This window comes from Lepisosteus oculatus, chromosome 2, assembly GCF_040954835.1.
Source record: "Lepisosteus oculatus isolate fLepOcu1 chromosome 2, fLepOcu1.hap2, whole genome shotgun sequence".
Lineage (NCBI taxonomy): Eukaryota > Metazoa > Chordata > Actinopteri > Semionotiformes > Lepisosteidae > Lepisosteus > Lepisosteus oculatus.
The window spans coordinates 51,735,577-51,750,915 of NC_090697.1; the positions used below are offsets into that span (position 1 = coordinate 51,735,577).

A 15,339-nucleotide genomic window follows, 5' to 3' on the forward strand; every position below is an offset into this window, starting at 1 on the left:
CTGTAACTTTTACCTGTTGTGACTTTCGCCCTGAGGAGTAAACAATGCTTTTGTTAGAGCTGTGTCATTGCCTTTTTTGTCACCCTTCATCATAATGAATTCGCCTATCTCTGCCCCCAGAATCTTAATGCACTTTAGCAATATAGCAATATATTGTAACTGGCAGTGTGCACTGATATCCATATAATAAAATATGGATTTTGAAATTAAATTCATATGGAGCTTGCAAATAGTCCTTAAATCCCAGAAATCTTCTTTGGTACTCTTTTTGAACTCATTTTTTATATGTTTTCTCAGTTATGCACTTTTAGGTCATGCTTTAAAAAATTAAAGAAGCTTACCTCATTTTTAATTCTTGTATTTCGCTAACCCACAAGCTTAATTACCACACTTTGAAAACCATGCAGACACTTATCTGACACACAGCTGCCAATTATGTTTCCTCAGATGCTGCTCATTCAAAAAATTCAAATATTTCTGATGGAAAAGTTATGCTACAAGAAAGAATTAGTGATGACTAGGTCTAGCATAATGTCACAGTTTTTTAATCTGCCCAGACCCTTAAATTTTAAACAAACGATTTCAGGTGTTTAATCTTGTAAATAAATAGTGAGTTTCATCCATTTTGGGAGGATCACAGGATCACAGCTAAGGGAGAAGAAAAATGTAGAGCTGAATTACTATAAGTACAAACAAAAGCTTATATAAAAGCCATTTAAGCTAGGAAAATAACCACATAATATACTTTTGGGATCCTAAAAAAATGGGATATTACTTCACAGCACAATGTTAAATTTCATTAACGTTTTTATGCATTTCTCAGAACAAAACAACAATACAGCAAATATTAAAACTGGGGATAATCACACAAGCCCCAAAGGTAACAAAAGCATTTTACCACACTTTCAGTTTTTTCACTAGGAACATGGCTTATTTGCTTTTTTAATTCAATTAAATAATACAGAACATAGGAATATAATATGGAAGTAATATAAAATTATGCATGACTTCCTATTAATAAATAAAATCAGAAAGTATCCATGGAGTATCCTTATAATGTCCCCCATCTACATAAATTAATCATGAACTGCCACTTACTGTGAAGTGTTGCTGCGTATTATAATAAACCCATGCTCATTCCATACACAATTTCTGCAACCAACTGCAATTTAAGCATATCTCAGTCTTCAACAAACTTAAAAAAATACATTTTTCATCTACCGTTATAAGAATAGACAGTGTTGTGCCCAAGGATTGATAGTAACTTGGGGATCATCACTAAGCCAGGACAGTGGAGTACTCAGGGCAGTATTGTCTGTGAACACATACTGTAAGTCACAACCTCTCAAAAGGACTGTATCACAGGACACCCTGAAAACATTGTAAGATGACCACGGGAAGGGTCATTCATAACAGGTATTTTCGGAATGACCTACTTAAAATACTAGATATGGACCTAAGCAAAATGGCTGCCAAGAATAATCAGCTGAACCGTATATGGAAAGGGTCTACCCTGAGAAACAAGGAGACACAGCTGAGCCTCATCAGGAACTGAAAGATAAGTGCCCTGGAGGCAGTGAACAGGGCAGAAGCTGATAAGGTGAATGTGGTTTGGAGGAAGAGAGAGAAAAGAGGAGTGTGTTAAAGATCGGACTAAAAAATAACAAACTACTGAAAGGAGAAACGGTTCATGGTTTTCGGATTGCGGATTGTGGTTGAGGATACATCGCGGATTGGCTTTATTACAGACTTTTGGAACTCGGATCGGATCAGGATTAAGAGAACGAATTACAGACTGGATTTGGAAGATAATTGTACGGAAGAAGTGCCACAAAGCACAGGAAAGAAAAGTGTGGTGTGAGTACTTCTCTCATTTACATAAACTTATCCCCGGAGGCACCACAACATGTAGGTACACACTTAGTATCCCTGTGACATAGAGGGTCAGGAGCTACAGTATCTCCATCTTTCTCCATCCAGTTTGATGTTTCATACATTTAATGTGCAAGTTTAAATTGATTAACTGAAGTGGCAAATTCATACAGAAAAAAAGTATGTTCCCAAAGCTGCATCCCAATCAGGTCAACCACCAAGCTTGATAACCTTCTGACACATATAAAGATAGCTAGTAAGGGAGTCGTTTTTCAGAATAACCTGCACCTTGAAACTGTTCTATCGCCCAATCAGTGAGAGATATAACAGTAGGCCCTGGCTGAATGACTGAGCAGTAGAAGAACATCAGATCCAAAAAAGTGCAAAATCCAGGGTACAAATAATTCATTATTATCAAAGATGTCAGCAACAGTAAGAGTACTTCTTGAGGATCATGTTGGGGAGTTGGAGGGCAGACAACCAACCAGTAAAATATTCAAATTAAAAAGTGGACACTTTTCCGAAATTTCCAGTGATTTTGTAACAGTAGAGCCAATATGAAATTAGACGGTTTTGTGCTTTGGAGCAGAAAATAGATCTTAGAGACTAATTTGCTTTCATTAAGCTTTCTCAGTTGGGCACCATGAAACTGATACCATTGGATGCGACCATGCCTGAAATTATTAGCCTCTCTTCACTGCTAATAATAATGTTTCAAATTAGGTACAACCAGGGCACCAGGTATTACAGTAGAAGGGAACTGGGGATCAAGTCCATCCATTTTTATTATGGAGACATTTTCATGTAGAGTACTGTAATCATGGCTTTCTTTTATTCAAGACATAGAGTGTATTCTCTTTATAGCTCTACTGAAGATTAGGGGAGATCCTTATACCCATTAAATAAGAATAAAAATAGGAAGAGAAGATGTCAAAGCAGTAAAAGGTGTCGGAAGCATAAGGATTGATTCTGACCAATGTATTTAATATACATGGAGATGATCATAGTTACCAAATAACTTTAAAAAAGGAGTCTGAACTAAACATATCAGAGAGAATCAGGAAAGGATGTCATCAGCATTTAGACCCCTTTACAGTATGTCAATAAAAGTGAAGCTGATAAATTCTAAAATCTAATAGTCTGTGCTGTTGGTTCTGCTGAAAGAACAAACAATAGTGGAGAAAGTGGATAGTCCTATGCAGTCAATTTGCTCTCTGCAAATATGGGAATATAAGTACAGCTCTCAGTTCTCAGTTCTCAGTACAGCTGGACAGTCTTGTGGGCTATGAATCACATTGATAAATGAAAGGCATGTGTGTTTTTGAACAGCCAGTAGGTAGTTCCATTCAAAGCGACCAAACTTCTTGTCTGTATTTAAGAATCCCACACTACCAGCGACAGTTGAAGTGGAATACCATCTGAGTCAGGAGGGCTCTGCTGCTGCCTGGATTGAGCAGCTGCCTTCAACTCCTGCACCACAGGCATTTATAATTCCTGTAACCAAGTGCAGCAGTAGAGATAGAAAAACAAAAATATGAGCAATAGGAAAGTGTTTGTGCCTACTTAAAAAAAGTATAAAATCTTTAAACTACTTTTATCAACTGTCAGTCACATACAGTACAATACACGTTTATCTCATGGCAAAGATCTGAAAATATTTAGATGCAGATGGAGGGGATAGGTTCAGGGACAGTTACTAATTTGGTAAAGAGGAGTTTAGTAGTTGATTATATATCAAGTTAAAGTCTCCACCATAATCAATGACATGTTCTGTAAATTCATGACTTCAAATACAGAAAATGTAGTTAAAAACAGGTTGAACTAGGATAGATCAAATCAAAGGTCCTATTTGAATAAAAGATCTAAATTCCCAAACAGCAAAACATCTTCCCGAAAACAAATATAAAACACAATAAATATTCTGAATAAATAAATATTTACAGGTAAAAGGGACTCCCAATGTGTAGCACACACCTAGATGATGCAAAGACAGCCATAGCGCACCACATCACCTATCAGTGGGGATGTAAACAGAGTGATTAAGTCAATTCACAGATGGGGATTATTAGGAGGATTACAGTATTTGTCCTGACATCTGGGTAACACAGCCTGTCTTTTCATGACCACAGAGAGTCAGTACCTCAGTTTTTTTAGTCTCATCCGAAGAACGGTGGTGCTCTTTTTTTTTTACAGTATAGTGTCCGTAATACCCCAGTATAGTGAAGGGACCCACACAGACCACAGGGTGAGCATGCCCTACTGGTCTAACAGCTCTTCCAGCAGCAACCTGAGCTTTCCCAGTCTCCCATCCATGTACTGGCCAGACTCCATATATATGATTAGCTTAAGTGGATTGCCAGGTGTGAGTTGCAGGGTGATATACTGTAACTGCTGGCTATAGATGATAGATTATAGATCATAGATCTCGAATCTCCAGACTTTGGGAAGGACTTTGCTGTTTTACAATCAGCAAGGGAGTTGGGGAGAGGGTGATGCTTCTTTCTTTCTATTGAAATCTGCACTTTTAGAGCTAATTGGTAGAAAACCATTAGGCTCTGGTTATTAGTGTATCTGAAGTACTTCTAGTACCAGTAGCTAGTATCTAGAAGCTAGTAACTTCTAAGTTATGACTTCTAAGATAATATTATTAAATATAGAACTTTGTCCTTCCTCAGTCTGAGGCATGTTATGGAATTGATCATCTGTGAACACCTGAATGAAATGTGAATTCACACAGAAAATGTAACTTTCATTGTCTAGACCAGTGGTTCTCAAACTTTTTGGACCAAGTACCACCCCTAATCCAACCAAAGCATCCAAGTACCACCTACAAGTCATCATCTCATAAGAACCCCAGAAATTATCAATGACCAACATGAGCGCATGTGCACACACACTCACACATACATATAATAAAAATTATAATAATAAACTTTGTTTGATATATTAAAATGTGGCTTCTCAAAGTGTTTAACAGAAAAAAAACAACATATAAAAACAAAATAAAAAAGCACCATTTCAGTGAGAGGGGTGAGCCTTTTTAGTCGAGCAAAGCAGATGTGAATTAATTTTTCGAGCCTTGATACAATTCACAACAGTCTAACAGATTTTAAATCGTCAGGCATTTTCTTGACGACAAAGGTCTCGCGGTGGATGTTGCAATGAAACCATTAATTTCTGGAGCAACCTCTCTAATTCGTGCAACTACACCGCTGTGTCAGCTTGTCATTGCTCTAGCACCGTCTGTACAAACTCCGACACATTTTATCCAGTCCATGCCATTCTCTTCGATAAATTCATTCAGAAGCTGAAATACGTGCTCTCCTGTAGTTCCTGTTGGTAGCGGCTTACAGAACAGAATGTCTTAAATGTTTTTCTGTTATTTTTAACGTTTTCCTGGGCTCACAAGATCACCAGCGTTCGTAGCACGCATTTCTATGCATTCCTGTGTTTACAACGTTGGCATTGTTCCAAAATCATGCACATTCTCCTTTCTCCCTATTTGCTGGAGATACAGTAGCTTTTTTTAAATACAATTGGTCACTTGCGTCTGTAGCACGCATTCCTATAGAGTGGTATAGAATTACAGAGTATCTCTTGTGTCCACTGAAGTATTAGCGCGCACTGTATCGTAGTACGTAGGCTGCGTATTCGACACGTATAAAAATACAAAATATGAAAACCCATCCCGATTTTTTCAGCGCACACAACACAGTTCCAGGGTCACGCCAGGTACCACTGCCGGTACGCGTACCACAGTTTGAGAACCACTGGTCTAGACGTTTCCCATTTCTTAGTTTGCTTTAGAACAGTGCTTTACTGTTCTTTTACTTTTGTACAGTAATTGTAAAAAATGTATTATTTAATCTTCCTTTGCAATAATCTTTTTTTGCTTTTCTAACACCCTTCTTCTATCTTTCATAGTTGCTAAATTATGCTGCTTTTCTCTTTTTTGCTGTTTTTGTAAAATATAAAAATGAATAAAAAAGTTCACAAAATAGTCATGACAGTTTATACATACAGCATATTCAGATACATTAAAAATTTAACATGAGCATTGGAAGTAATAGCATTAGTTACATTTTTAATGCTTAATATACATTTAAAGCATTAGTTTTCACAACCCAATTTATAATAGTATCTTATAAGCATATAATGCCTTTCCTCCCAAGAGATCAAAGTGTCTTACTGTATGTGTAGGAGGGGACCTATTTCACAAAAAGCAACACCACTTAAGGGACATGTAGCAGCATTCCCACCACACTTGCAGTACATAAATCCAGTTTATGCTAACAAAAGTGTTTTTGTAACTTCATATTTTTCATAAATTTCAAATAGTAATATAAGTTTTTCATTTGAACAAGTAATAGGTTTATTCCATGCTGAAAAAAAGAAGAAAGAGAACACAACATTTCGGCCGTGGAACCTTCTTCAGGCGTTCCTTCAGGTGTTCCTTCTTCAGGTGACACCTGAAGAAGGCTCCACGGCCGAAACGTTGTGTTCTCTTTCTTCTTTTTTTCAGCATGGAATAAACCTATTACTTGTTCCTTTGCAGCCTACGCATGCTGACGCAGCTACCCACCTAAGTTATTCATTTGCTTTTTATCACCCAAGACATACAGTATACACCCTAAAACCAATTAATTTGGTGCTTGTGCCAGACGATATTCATAAGATATTATTCTCTGTAAACCTTGTGCAAAAATAGACAACACTTACAATGTACAGCAAGATCATCAGTCAGTGTTGCTTTTCTGATTAATCTACTTGTGGGTGCAGGCTCAACAGTGCAAAACACAAAAGTTTTATTATGATAAACGATTATGTACCTCATGGGGTACGTGTGACTGTAGGTTCTCTCTATTGCCGAGTATAGGAATCTGATAAGGATTGATGACAACATTGTGAAACCAGACGGGGCCTTGCAAATGGAAACCATGGGGGGGAAGGCTTTGAAAATCACTGCTGGTGAAGAAAGTGATTTCCTTGATGGAATATTCTGTTAAGAACAATATAGCCATAATCACAATGAATATGCTGCAGTAAAGGGGTCACTGAGATCTTCTCAGGGGGTGTTAGAAGGAAGAAAGCACAAATGATCTGAATGCTCACCAACTACAATTAACACACGCCCAAAGCCTTGAGGCATTCAGTACAAGATCACCTTTCCTGGTAAGAACAATCCCCAGATCTCAATCCAAATGGAAAGTAGTATGAAACGAATGTTATTTGACCACATACATTGGTTATAACCATTGGGATAAAATCTGGGATTTTATTCAAATATAAAAGTGCCAAATGCTTCATGTTAAAACCCTCTGTATATTAATAGGAAAGTTAAAGATAGTTTATTAAAAATCGAGTACTGTATCTAGTCATTAACTATACCATATGATCCTTCATCCTAAGATTCACTCTTGCTGTGCCCCACACAGCTGTTTATTCAGAAGCAAGTTAAGAATCAGTACACCAAGTTATTACAGATTTTATTTAAATATATTAATCCACTAATGAACAGAATATTAAACAAAGTAAATGTATTTATGCTCTGGTTTTGCAGGTTTTAAGAGATTTGTTCTACTCAACACACACACTTAAAGCAACTCCTTTCACTTTTGGCTTATTTTGCTTGCTTTCCACACTTATCTGGCTGTCTGAATATTCATTTCTCAAAGGGTCTCTAATCTTCCCCTCAGCAGAGACAATTAAGATCCTACACTATCTGGTGTATTCCCTGTGTTTTAGATTCTTGTTATCATCGTGCTTAAAAGGCATCTTCGTCTCATGATGCAAAAAAAGTAACTCAGCCAGGATTTAAGATGTACACCGCTTCCTTCGTAACCCTGCTGAGATTAGAAACAGATGGTAGAATCTTTAAAGAGCCAAACTCAGAATCATAACAAAAAAAGGCAAATTACATTTAGGTTATTTTAATTTTTGTATTATTGAAGGATATAAAAAATGTATATGTTTTCTGAAACATATAATTCTGAGAATATATAATGAATGAAAAGCTGGTCAGTTTAAAAGCTTTTAAAATATAAATATATCATATAAATAAATACAGTATTTTGGAGGTATGATACAAGCTTAATGTATATCAAAATTCTCTCTGCTTCTTATATTTACAACTTATGTTAGATACTTTCTTTTATTCATGATCAAATGTTCAAAATTATTATTCATGATCAAAAGTTTTTTAGCAATGAACAAGACTCATGAATCTTAAACTTTACCATGCTAATTTTAAGTTGTCGATGGTAAAGCCAGATAAAGGAATTTAACAACTGACCAACAAAGATCATTGATTCATTTTTTAGGCATTTGATGAAGTAAAATCTGAAATTTAATCAATGCATTATTGGGATTCAGAATGAAAGAAGACCAATTACATTCTGTGGTACCTATACAACGTCTCTTGTAATTCCAGTAATTATTATATAAAAAGCTGCTCTAAATTTCTCTTTAACCTTCCCAAAAATGAATTGATATTTGTTTACCTAAAGGAGCAGAGCACAACAAAATCAGGACACTCTATGGACTTTATAAAACATTAAACCTCATCTTTTTTATGTTTTGTTGATATTTTACACCAAACGTTTCTGAAAGGAATTGCAGAACTTCTAGTGCACAAATAGATTGCAACTGCCTCAAGGATGATAACTCACTAAAAACTTAAAAAACGATTTAGGAACAAAATTTAACCTCTCAGCTAAATCACAATGATCGTATGAAAAGTCATACAAGATGAATCTTGTGAATTAAAAAACATAAGATAACCAGAAATTTCAAACCAGAGGATAACAGAGCTGGGACCACTACTCCTCCTTGCTTCATCAGTTTTTAGTAGCTTATTGATCCAAAAACCTCATCAAGTTGCTTCCTGAAGAGCCCTGGTAAGTCATCACCCATAATATGCCCTGGCTGTTTGTTCCATTCCCACAATGTGTATAGAGAATTGTTTCTTAGACTTAATTGAACCTACACTTCATATCCATTTGTTTCCTGTGTTGACTATGAAATATTAGCTTAGACTTATTTTAACAAATCCTTTCAGGATTTTGAATACATCAGTCAGTTCTCCCCAGATCTTTTTTCCAAAATAAAGATTTTTAAACCTGCCTGTACTGAAATGAATTCAGGCAGGCTGTTGTTTTACATTTACATAATTAAATTCCAAGCAGCAATAACCTTTTTAAAGTCTGATGGCCCAAGCTGGGTGGTTTTAGTATTTCTTCCTTTGATCTACAGTACATGAAGAAAAACTGATAAAATCCTTTTCTTCAAATAAAAAAATGACAATAAAAGAAAAGCAGTAATGTCCTGGACATTGTAAACACTGAAATCATATTTTTACACTAAAAAGCAGGTAAATAGTTTTGACCATTACATTGAAGGCAGACAAAATTTGTTCTAATCTGTTTCTTCTGAGATATAGCAGACAAAGAAACCCAGATCGTTACCCTCAATTTACATTTCATATAAATTAGTGAAAAATCAGTCATCCACATTTTAATTTCCCTAATATGTATATAATATATATACTAATACAGCACAGTGGAACTTTGGAAAAAACATAAGGGGCACCTTGTCTTATATTTGCTATGTTTATTCTATAATTTGGAAACTTTCAAATCAAAAGTATTTAACATACAGAATACTTATGGGATTACCAAACAAAAATGAAAATGAATATAAATAATACTGTATGTCTCACTTTTCCATCTGCTGTTGATTGCAGCTCATTCATTTCTTCATCTATTTAACTTTATATTACTCTTTTTATTTTTTCCCTACACTGAATGCTAAAACATTGGCATTTAATTTTAGAATCTATTCTATATGACATAATAATATTAGAGCTTGTATGGTGATTGTCTTGTTAGAATGCCAATTTAAGCATGCTAGCATGACATTATTAGGTTCAAGTTTCAATGAGACTATTTTTGTATTTACGTTTGTGAGGTAGTATGTGTTACCAGCCTTACTTAACTTGGGAATAAATCTGTCAAAACTAGTCTAATAGTTCTGCTTGCAAAACTTCATCATTTATGGCCCTGTGAACATTACTGGTGTCCTGATGACACAAATGACTAAAGACCTAAAAAAGGTAGGTTTCAAACAACTATACAAATACTAACCTCAAAAACGTAAGAGGCTAGATTAAAACAAATATTAATTGATTTACAGCCTACTACAATGTAATTACAGTAGCTCTAGAGAGAAGCTGAAACCATTACAAAGACAGCAGTAAGGTGCAACTAGATTCTGTGTAACTACAGTAAAATGTGCATTCAACTTTGAGGACTAAAGCCAATGGATGAGCGAAGATGTCCAAACTTCTGGTAGAAGTCTTCCTGGGCACGAACGAGAGCTTCCTCGTCAATGTAGACTGCCGCTCTTTTTGCCGTCACATAGTACTGCACTTTCCTCAGACTCCACCCTGCGATGTACATGAGGTACCCACACACTGCCGCCGTGGACCTGCCCACCCCAGCATTGCAGTGGACATAGACTGTGTGTCCATTCTCCAAGAGACCGTGGAGGAGGAAGACAGCCTGGGGGAGCATCCGGGTCCTACCTGCAGAACAGTATACATTTGATTTTCCTCATGAAAATCTACCTTTATTTTAGGAGCTGCAAAATTACACTTCAGAAATGAATAATAAGTCAAGGGTGTGTTTGTTACCCAAGGGTGTGTATCAGGCTATGGTCAACATTAGGTTTTTGTAACATGTAATGAATCTACAGTACAGCTTGGTTATCAGATTCATGTTACACTGTTAACATTTTATTAATATATTCAACTTATGAAAGGTTTATCAATTACATTCGTAACCCTATATTTAATGTCTTACCGATTTACCATGAGAAATTTACACAGTACAGTACCTTCTCAGTTTTCACATGCTTTTACCATGCACGTACTGTGGCAGTACTGAAGTTCCCACTGTGTATGCTCGACCATGCTTTTTTATTCTTTTTGTAATTCACTTCACAGTGCTACACTTTCTGTAACTGAACTGAACCTAAACAATCTTCTTTATTAGCTTCAAAGGATTGGTAAGAATGAAGAAGTTGCCCTAGACTGAGCAACCAAATAGCTCTAGCGTTGCTTACTGAGAGGCCTGTTTAACTTCCCTTTAGAGCTGTCAAACACAAAAAATAAACCAGCAAAGAGTGAAATAATAAATATTAAATTTTTATATAGAAAGCCTTGCCCTCTAGGGCTTTTCTCAGCCGTTAACAGCACTTATGAAAGGAAATCTGTCAAACTGCAGACAAGTAACAGGAGTGCTGGTGTTGCAGTAGATGTTATTTATGCTGATACTATGACTGGCCACCTATTAATTGATGATTTGCTATGTAGTATGTTTTGAGAGATGACTAATAAGCAGTGAAAAGAACTTAACACTGGATAAGAAGTAAAAATTAAAATAAGTTATCTACCTACTACAGTGAAAATTGATGGCTTGCCTGAAAATTTAGCTTGGTTGAATTTTAATTAAATCTATTACTTTCCATATTGTGACTGTATTTATAGTTCTTTTTTAGACCATATGATGTTGCATTCATTCTAAAATGACAACATATGTACATATTGCACTAGATAATTTAGTCAGATTAATGAAGAAACCAAAATAACACCTGAAGACCTATTGAGGAATATTTTTTTTTCAGACACAGTGCCTTGACCAAGCAAGTCTGTTTCAGTAAGCTATTCCAGGTGAAGTTTTGGTATATCAACAGATCGCAACTGAACTCTACAAAATATAAAATAAATCCTTTAGCAGAGAACACAGAAAACAGTTGTCTATTATTGTGTAAAACCATGACAAGGTTTACCTTCAGTGCTCATATCTGGGGTTGGAATCCACACATATACCAACCCATAATCTCTGTACAGTTCCATCATGGTGTCTGGGGTCATGGCTTCAGATTTCTTACGTCTGCACCCCGAGGAGTTCTGGACCACATCCCATTCAGTCTGGAAGTTCATCACTGCAGTCACTCCAAGTTCGTGCTTCATTTTTACCGTCACGTGTTCTAGCTGACGTGGGCAACTTCCTAGCCAAATCCTTGGCAGAATCCTTAAAAATGATAAAGTGCATTAATCAAAGCACTCAGGACTCAATACATATATATTTTTTAATATTTTGCCCTGTTTGAAGACTGTAGGGGTAATATTTAAAGTTTTTGACACCGGAGCAAAATATTCTCCCAGTTAGGAAAAAAGGTTCCAAAGGATCATACAAACCTAAGGCAAATTTGCTTATCTCCTGTACCTTCATGCAGTGTGGTCTGCTGGCAACTCATGGAGTGCATTAACATGTACAGTACCTGTATGAAGCACTATTGAAAACAAATCATCAGGATAAAGGTCCAATGGATAGAGACTACAACGTTTCATACCTGTATAGTAACATGCTCCCCTTAGAGCATATAGAATGAATGAATTGTTTCTAGAGTATTTTCACCGATATGAAGCTGTTGATAAATCTGATGCTAGAAGATATATACAGTAATGTTAAGAGTTCGATCTATGCATGAGAAAGCAACTACTGCACACCAAACTGCAAAGGCATTTTTTACTATCATTATTATTGTTTCTGAAAACAGTAGAATTAAGAGAAGCAAGCTAATCTGTCACAAAATACATTTTCCCTGTGAAGGCTGAGGTGAATCTTTGTTAAAGCACACATTTGCCACAGAAGTACACTTATGTACAAATTATACAGAGAGCCTTATTGCCTCTGTAGTTACAATCTGATGCGTGTAAGAAATCATGCAAGTGTGTCCTGTCCTGGAAAGCTAACACATATGCTCATAGTCTAATTTAGTTAACTTTAATAAAATGCACATACACTGCAGGTACAATTTAGAAAGGATAGCCCAAGACGCAAAATGCTAGGGAATTCGCACGAAGATTACAAAATAAAGCTCCACAAAGCATTTCTAAACATTGCAAATGTTCAAATAAGTGTCAGCTCACAGGCTGACTGAAATTGTTTGTTCTCAATGCACAATAGGCACAGTGATGTTTTACAAATAATTTACAATAATTTCAATTACAAAGGAAGCTAATTGTAATCAACTTCTTAAAAATACTACAAACTAGCCCAGCACCTAGAATATTTCCTAGAATAAAAAAAATAAAAACTGCATTAATTGTGATAACTATGAAATCAAGTTAAATTGACTATTTACAGACTACAATGCCCTGATATCTCCTCAGCACTCACAGAACACATCTGGCATTCAAAAGCAATGCAGTTTGACTTGAAACTTGAATGGCACTGTGTTGCAAAATGGTACAGTAAAATGGGAAAACTAATAGCTTGCAGTATATGATCTTTTCTTGGTATTCATTAGCATGTTAGCGGTTGTAGTGAGTAGTGCTGCAAATATGTATTTAGGTCTTTAAATATTCAATTGAATTTTTACTTGATAATCTGAATAACTGCAACAGAGTATTCTTTAAAAACATTAAATCTATCCTTCTTTCACCATGTTTTGGAAGATGCTAAAGAAATATATCCACTGGACACTTATATTGTATGATGATTCATCTTTGAAGTTTGCCATCTCGCAAAAAGGATATGGTTAGCAAGAACTACGGCAGCCAAAAAAAAAAGACAGAATTGCCTTCGCTGATGTGTGGTACTCTCCCTTGACGTCAATGGGTCTTTTTTATTGTTGGACATTTTATTTCTGGAACTTTCCACAACCCATATCCTTGGTGTCAAGATATAGGCTATTAGATCATGGGAGTCAACTGTAATGTAAATCATTATTATTTTTTTGTAAAAATTGTTTTACTGTATATTATCTGTATATCATTTTTGCAACTATAGGCTGGTCAGGAGGAAGTGGAGCTTGTTTTAATCTATTTCTTGATTATTAATATAATTGTTATTGTTTCCAAAAAAAATGAAAAAACATTTTAAAACATAATTGTAGTATTTCAGATATTGAATCATGTTTGTGCTTCATTAGCAGTTTGCTACTTGCAAGTTCAGTCTTTTTGAAATTTTCAACTTTAAATGACTTTGCTGATGCTGATGTATTTGTGATTACCAGTCAACCAACTCTGCCTCTCCTGAAGCATTTTTATATCTGCCTCTTTAAAGTATTAGCACAAATATCATAAACTATAACTAGTCCCTTACTTGCAGGAATTTCAAATCCTGACAGAATTTCTCCTATCCTTTCATTTATACCAAGGATCTGCACCTGTGGCTGGAAGGTTGCTAGTTCAAATCCCGTGGCCGGCAGAGGAATACCTACTCCGTTGGGCCCTTGAGCAAGGCCCTTAATCCCAACTGCTCCAGGGGTGCTGTACAATGGCTGACCCTGCACTCTGACACCAAGCTTCTCTCCCTGTCTGTGTGCCTGTGTCTCATGGAGAGCAAGCTGGGGTATGTGAAAAGATGAATTCCTAATGCAAGAAATTGTATATGGCTAATAAAGTGCTCTTATCTCTTATCTTATACAAGCTGATCTGTGTCATTCCTCAAGTTGTGTAGCTTTGTACTTAACAAAGTGTTACTGTAGGTCACCCCACAATAGGCTTCTGGCAATGCTTGTCCAGAAAGTCAGCTGTTAATGCTATGCTGTCAATGGACTTTATGCTGGTTTTGACTTTTGGCATATTTTCACCCCATTAATGTTGTGAAGTAAGGGTTATTAAGGGCAGATTTATCCCAAATGCAATTGTGTAAATAATTCAAAAACACCTTCATCTTCCACCATGGACAAAAAACATTCACATATCCTGACTGTTTTCATTCAGAGCACTTGCATATTGCAGGAAGCATGGGTCCTGTTCATTTAGAAAAGCATCCAAATGCCTTTGTTTTAGCTAAAATGAGAACAACAAGTTTTAAATGTTATAAACTTTATAATTTTCTATTAAATCCTATCATTTATAATTCAAGACTTAACAAGTAAGTCTGATATTGGGCTAGCACTAAATGGCTTTTGAAATCAAATTCTATTTCATGAAGTTAACTGACAAAACACTTATTGAGAACTACCTGTCCAGAAAAAAATAAAATAATTTTAAATATATGATTGACAGTATATTTTATTTTTGGGGGTGATTAATTAAAATTAAGTGAATATGTCAAACATATGTAGGAAAAACACAAACTTTAAATACTACTAATTTGAATACTTAGATATGCTAGCTATATTCACATTCCAGACAACTAAAACATAAATTATACCTTTAAATGTTACTTTTAACTCCAAAATGCATTATATTTGTAAAAATTCTAAAGATATATTTAAATTCCATGGTGAAACACAAAAATATGTGCTAGTGACAGACAGCACAACAACAACAAGGCAACCTTTGGTAAATTGCTAGTTTGTAAGATCATCACAAGAGGATCCAAAAGCACCAGTCTCTTTTTAGGCCAATCAGATATTAAACATATATGTAATACTATTCACAATCAAAAT

At 35.6% G+C, this 15,339-nt stretch overlaps 1 protein-coding gene and 1 long non-coding RNA gene across 4 annotated transcripts in view; one reads left to right on the top strand and one right to left on the bottom strand.

The window, feature by feature from the left end:
- The first annotated feature begins 1,512 nt into the window (after positions 1 to 1,512).
- Positions 1,513 to 14,368, top strand: LOC138223135 (uncharacterized). Its single transcript, XR_011181649.1, has 2 exons — positions 1,513 to 1,857; positions 14,098 to 14,368. It is a non-coding gene; the product is annotated as an uncharacterized lncRNA (long non-coding RNA).
- epm2a (EPM2A glucan phosphatase, laforin) overlaps positions 7,342 to 15,339 on the bottom strand; it is a 30,799-nt gene continuing 22,801 nt past the window's right edge. For all 3 annotated transcript variants that reach the window (XM_015348431.2, XM_015348425.2, XM_015348437.2), the window contains exons 4-5: positions 11,719 to 11,963; positions 7,342 to 10,453 (exon numbers count right to left, since the gene is read on the bottom strand). In XM_015348431.2, the coding sequence (XP_015203917.1) occupies positions 10,167 to 10,453; positions 11,719 to 11,963 (532 nt within the window). In that variant the 3' untranslated portion in view covers positions 7,342 to 10,166. The remainder of the gene's footprint in view (positions 10,454 to 11,718; positions 11,964 to 15,339) is intronic.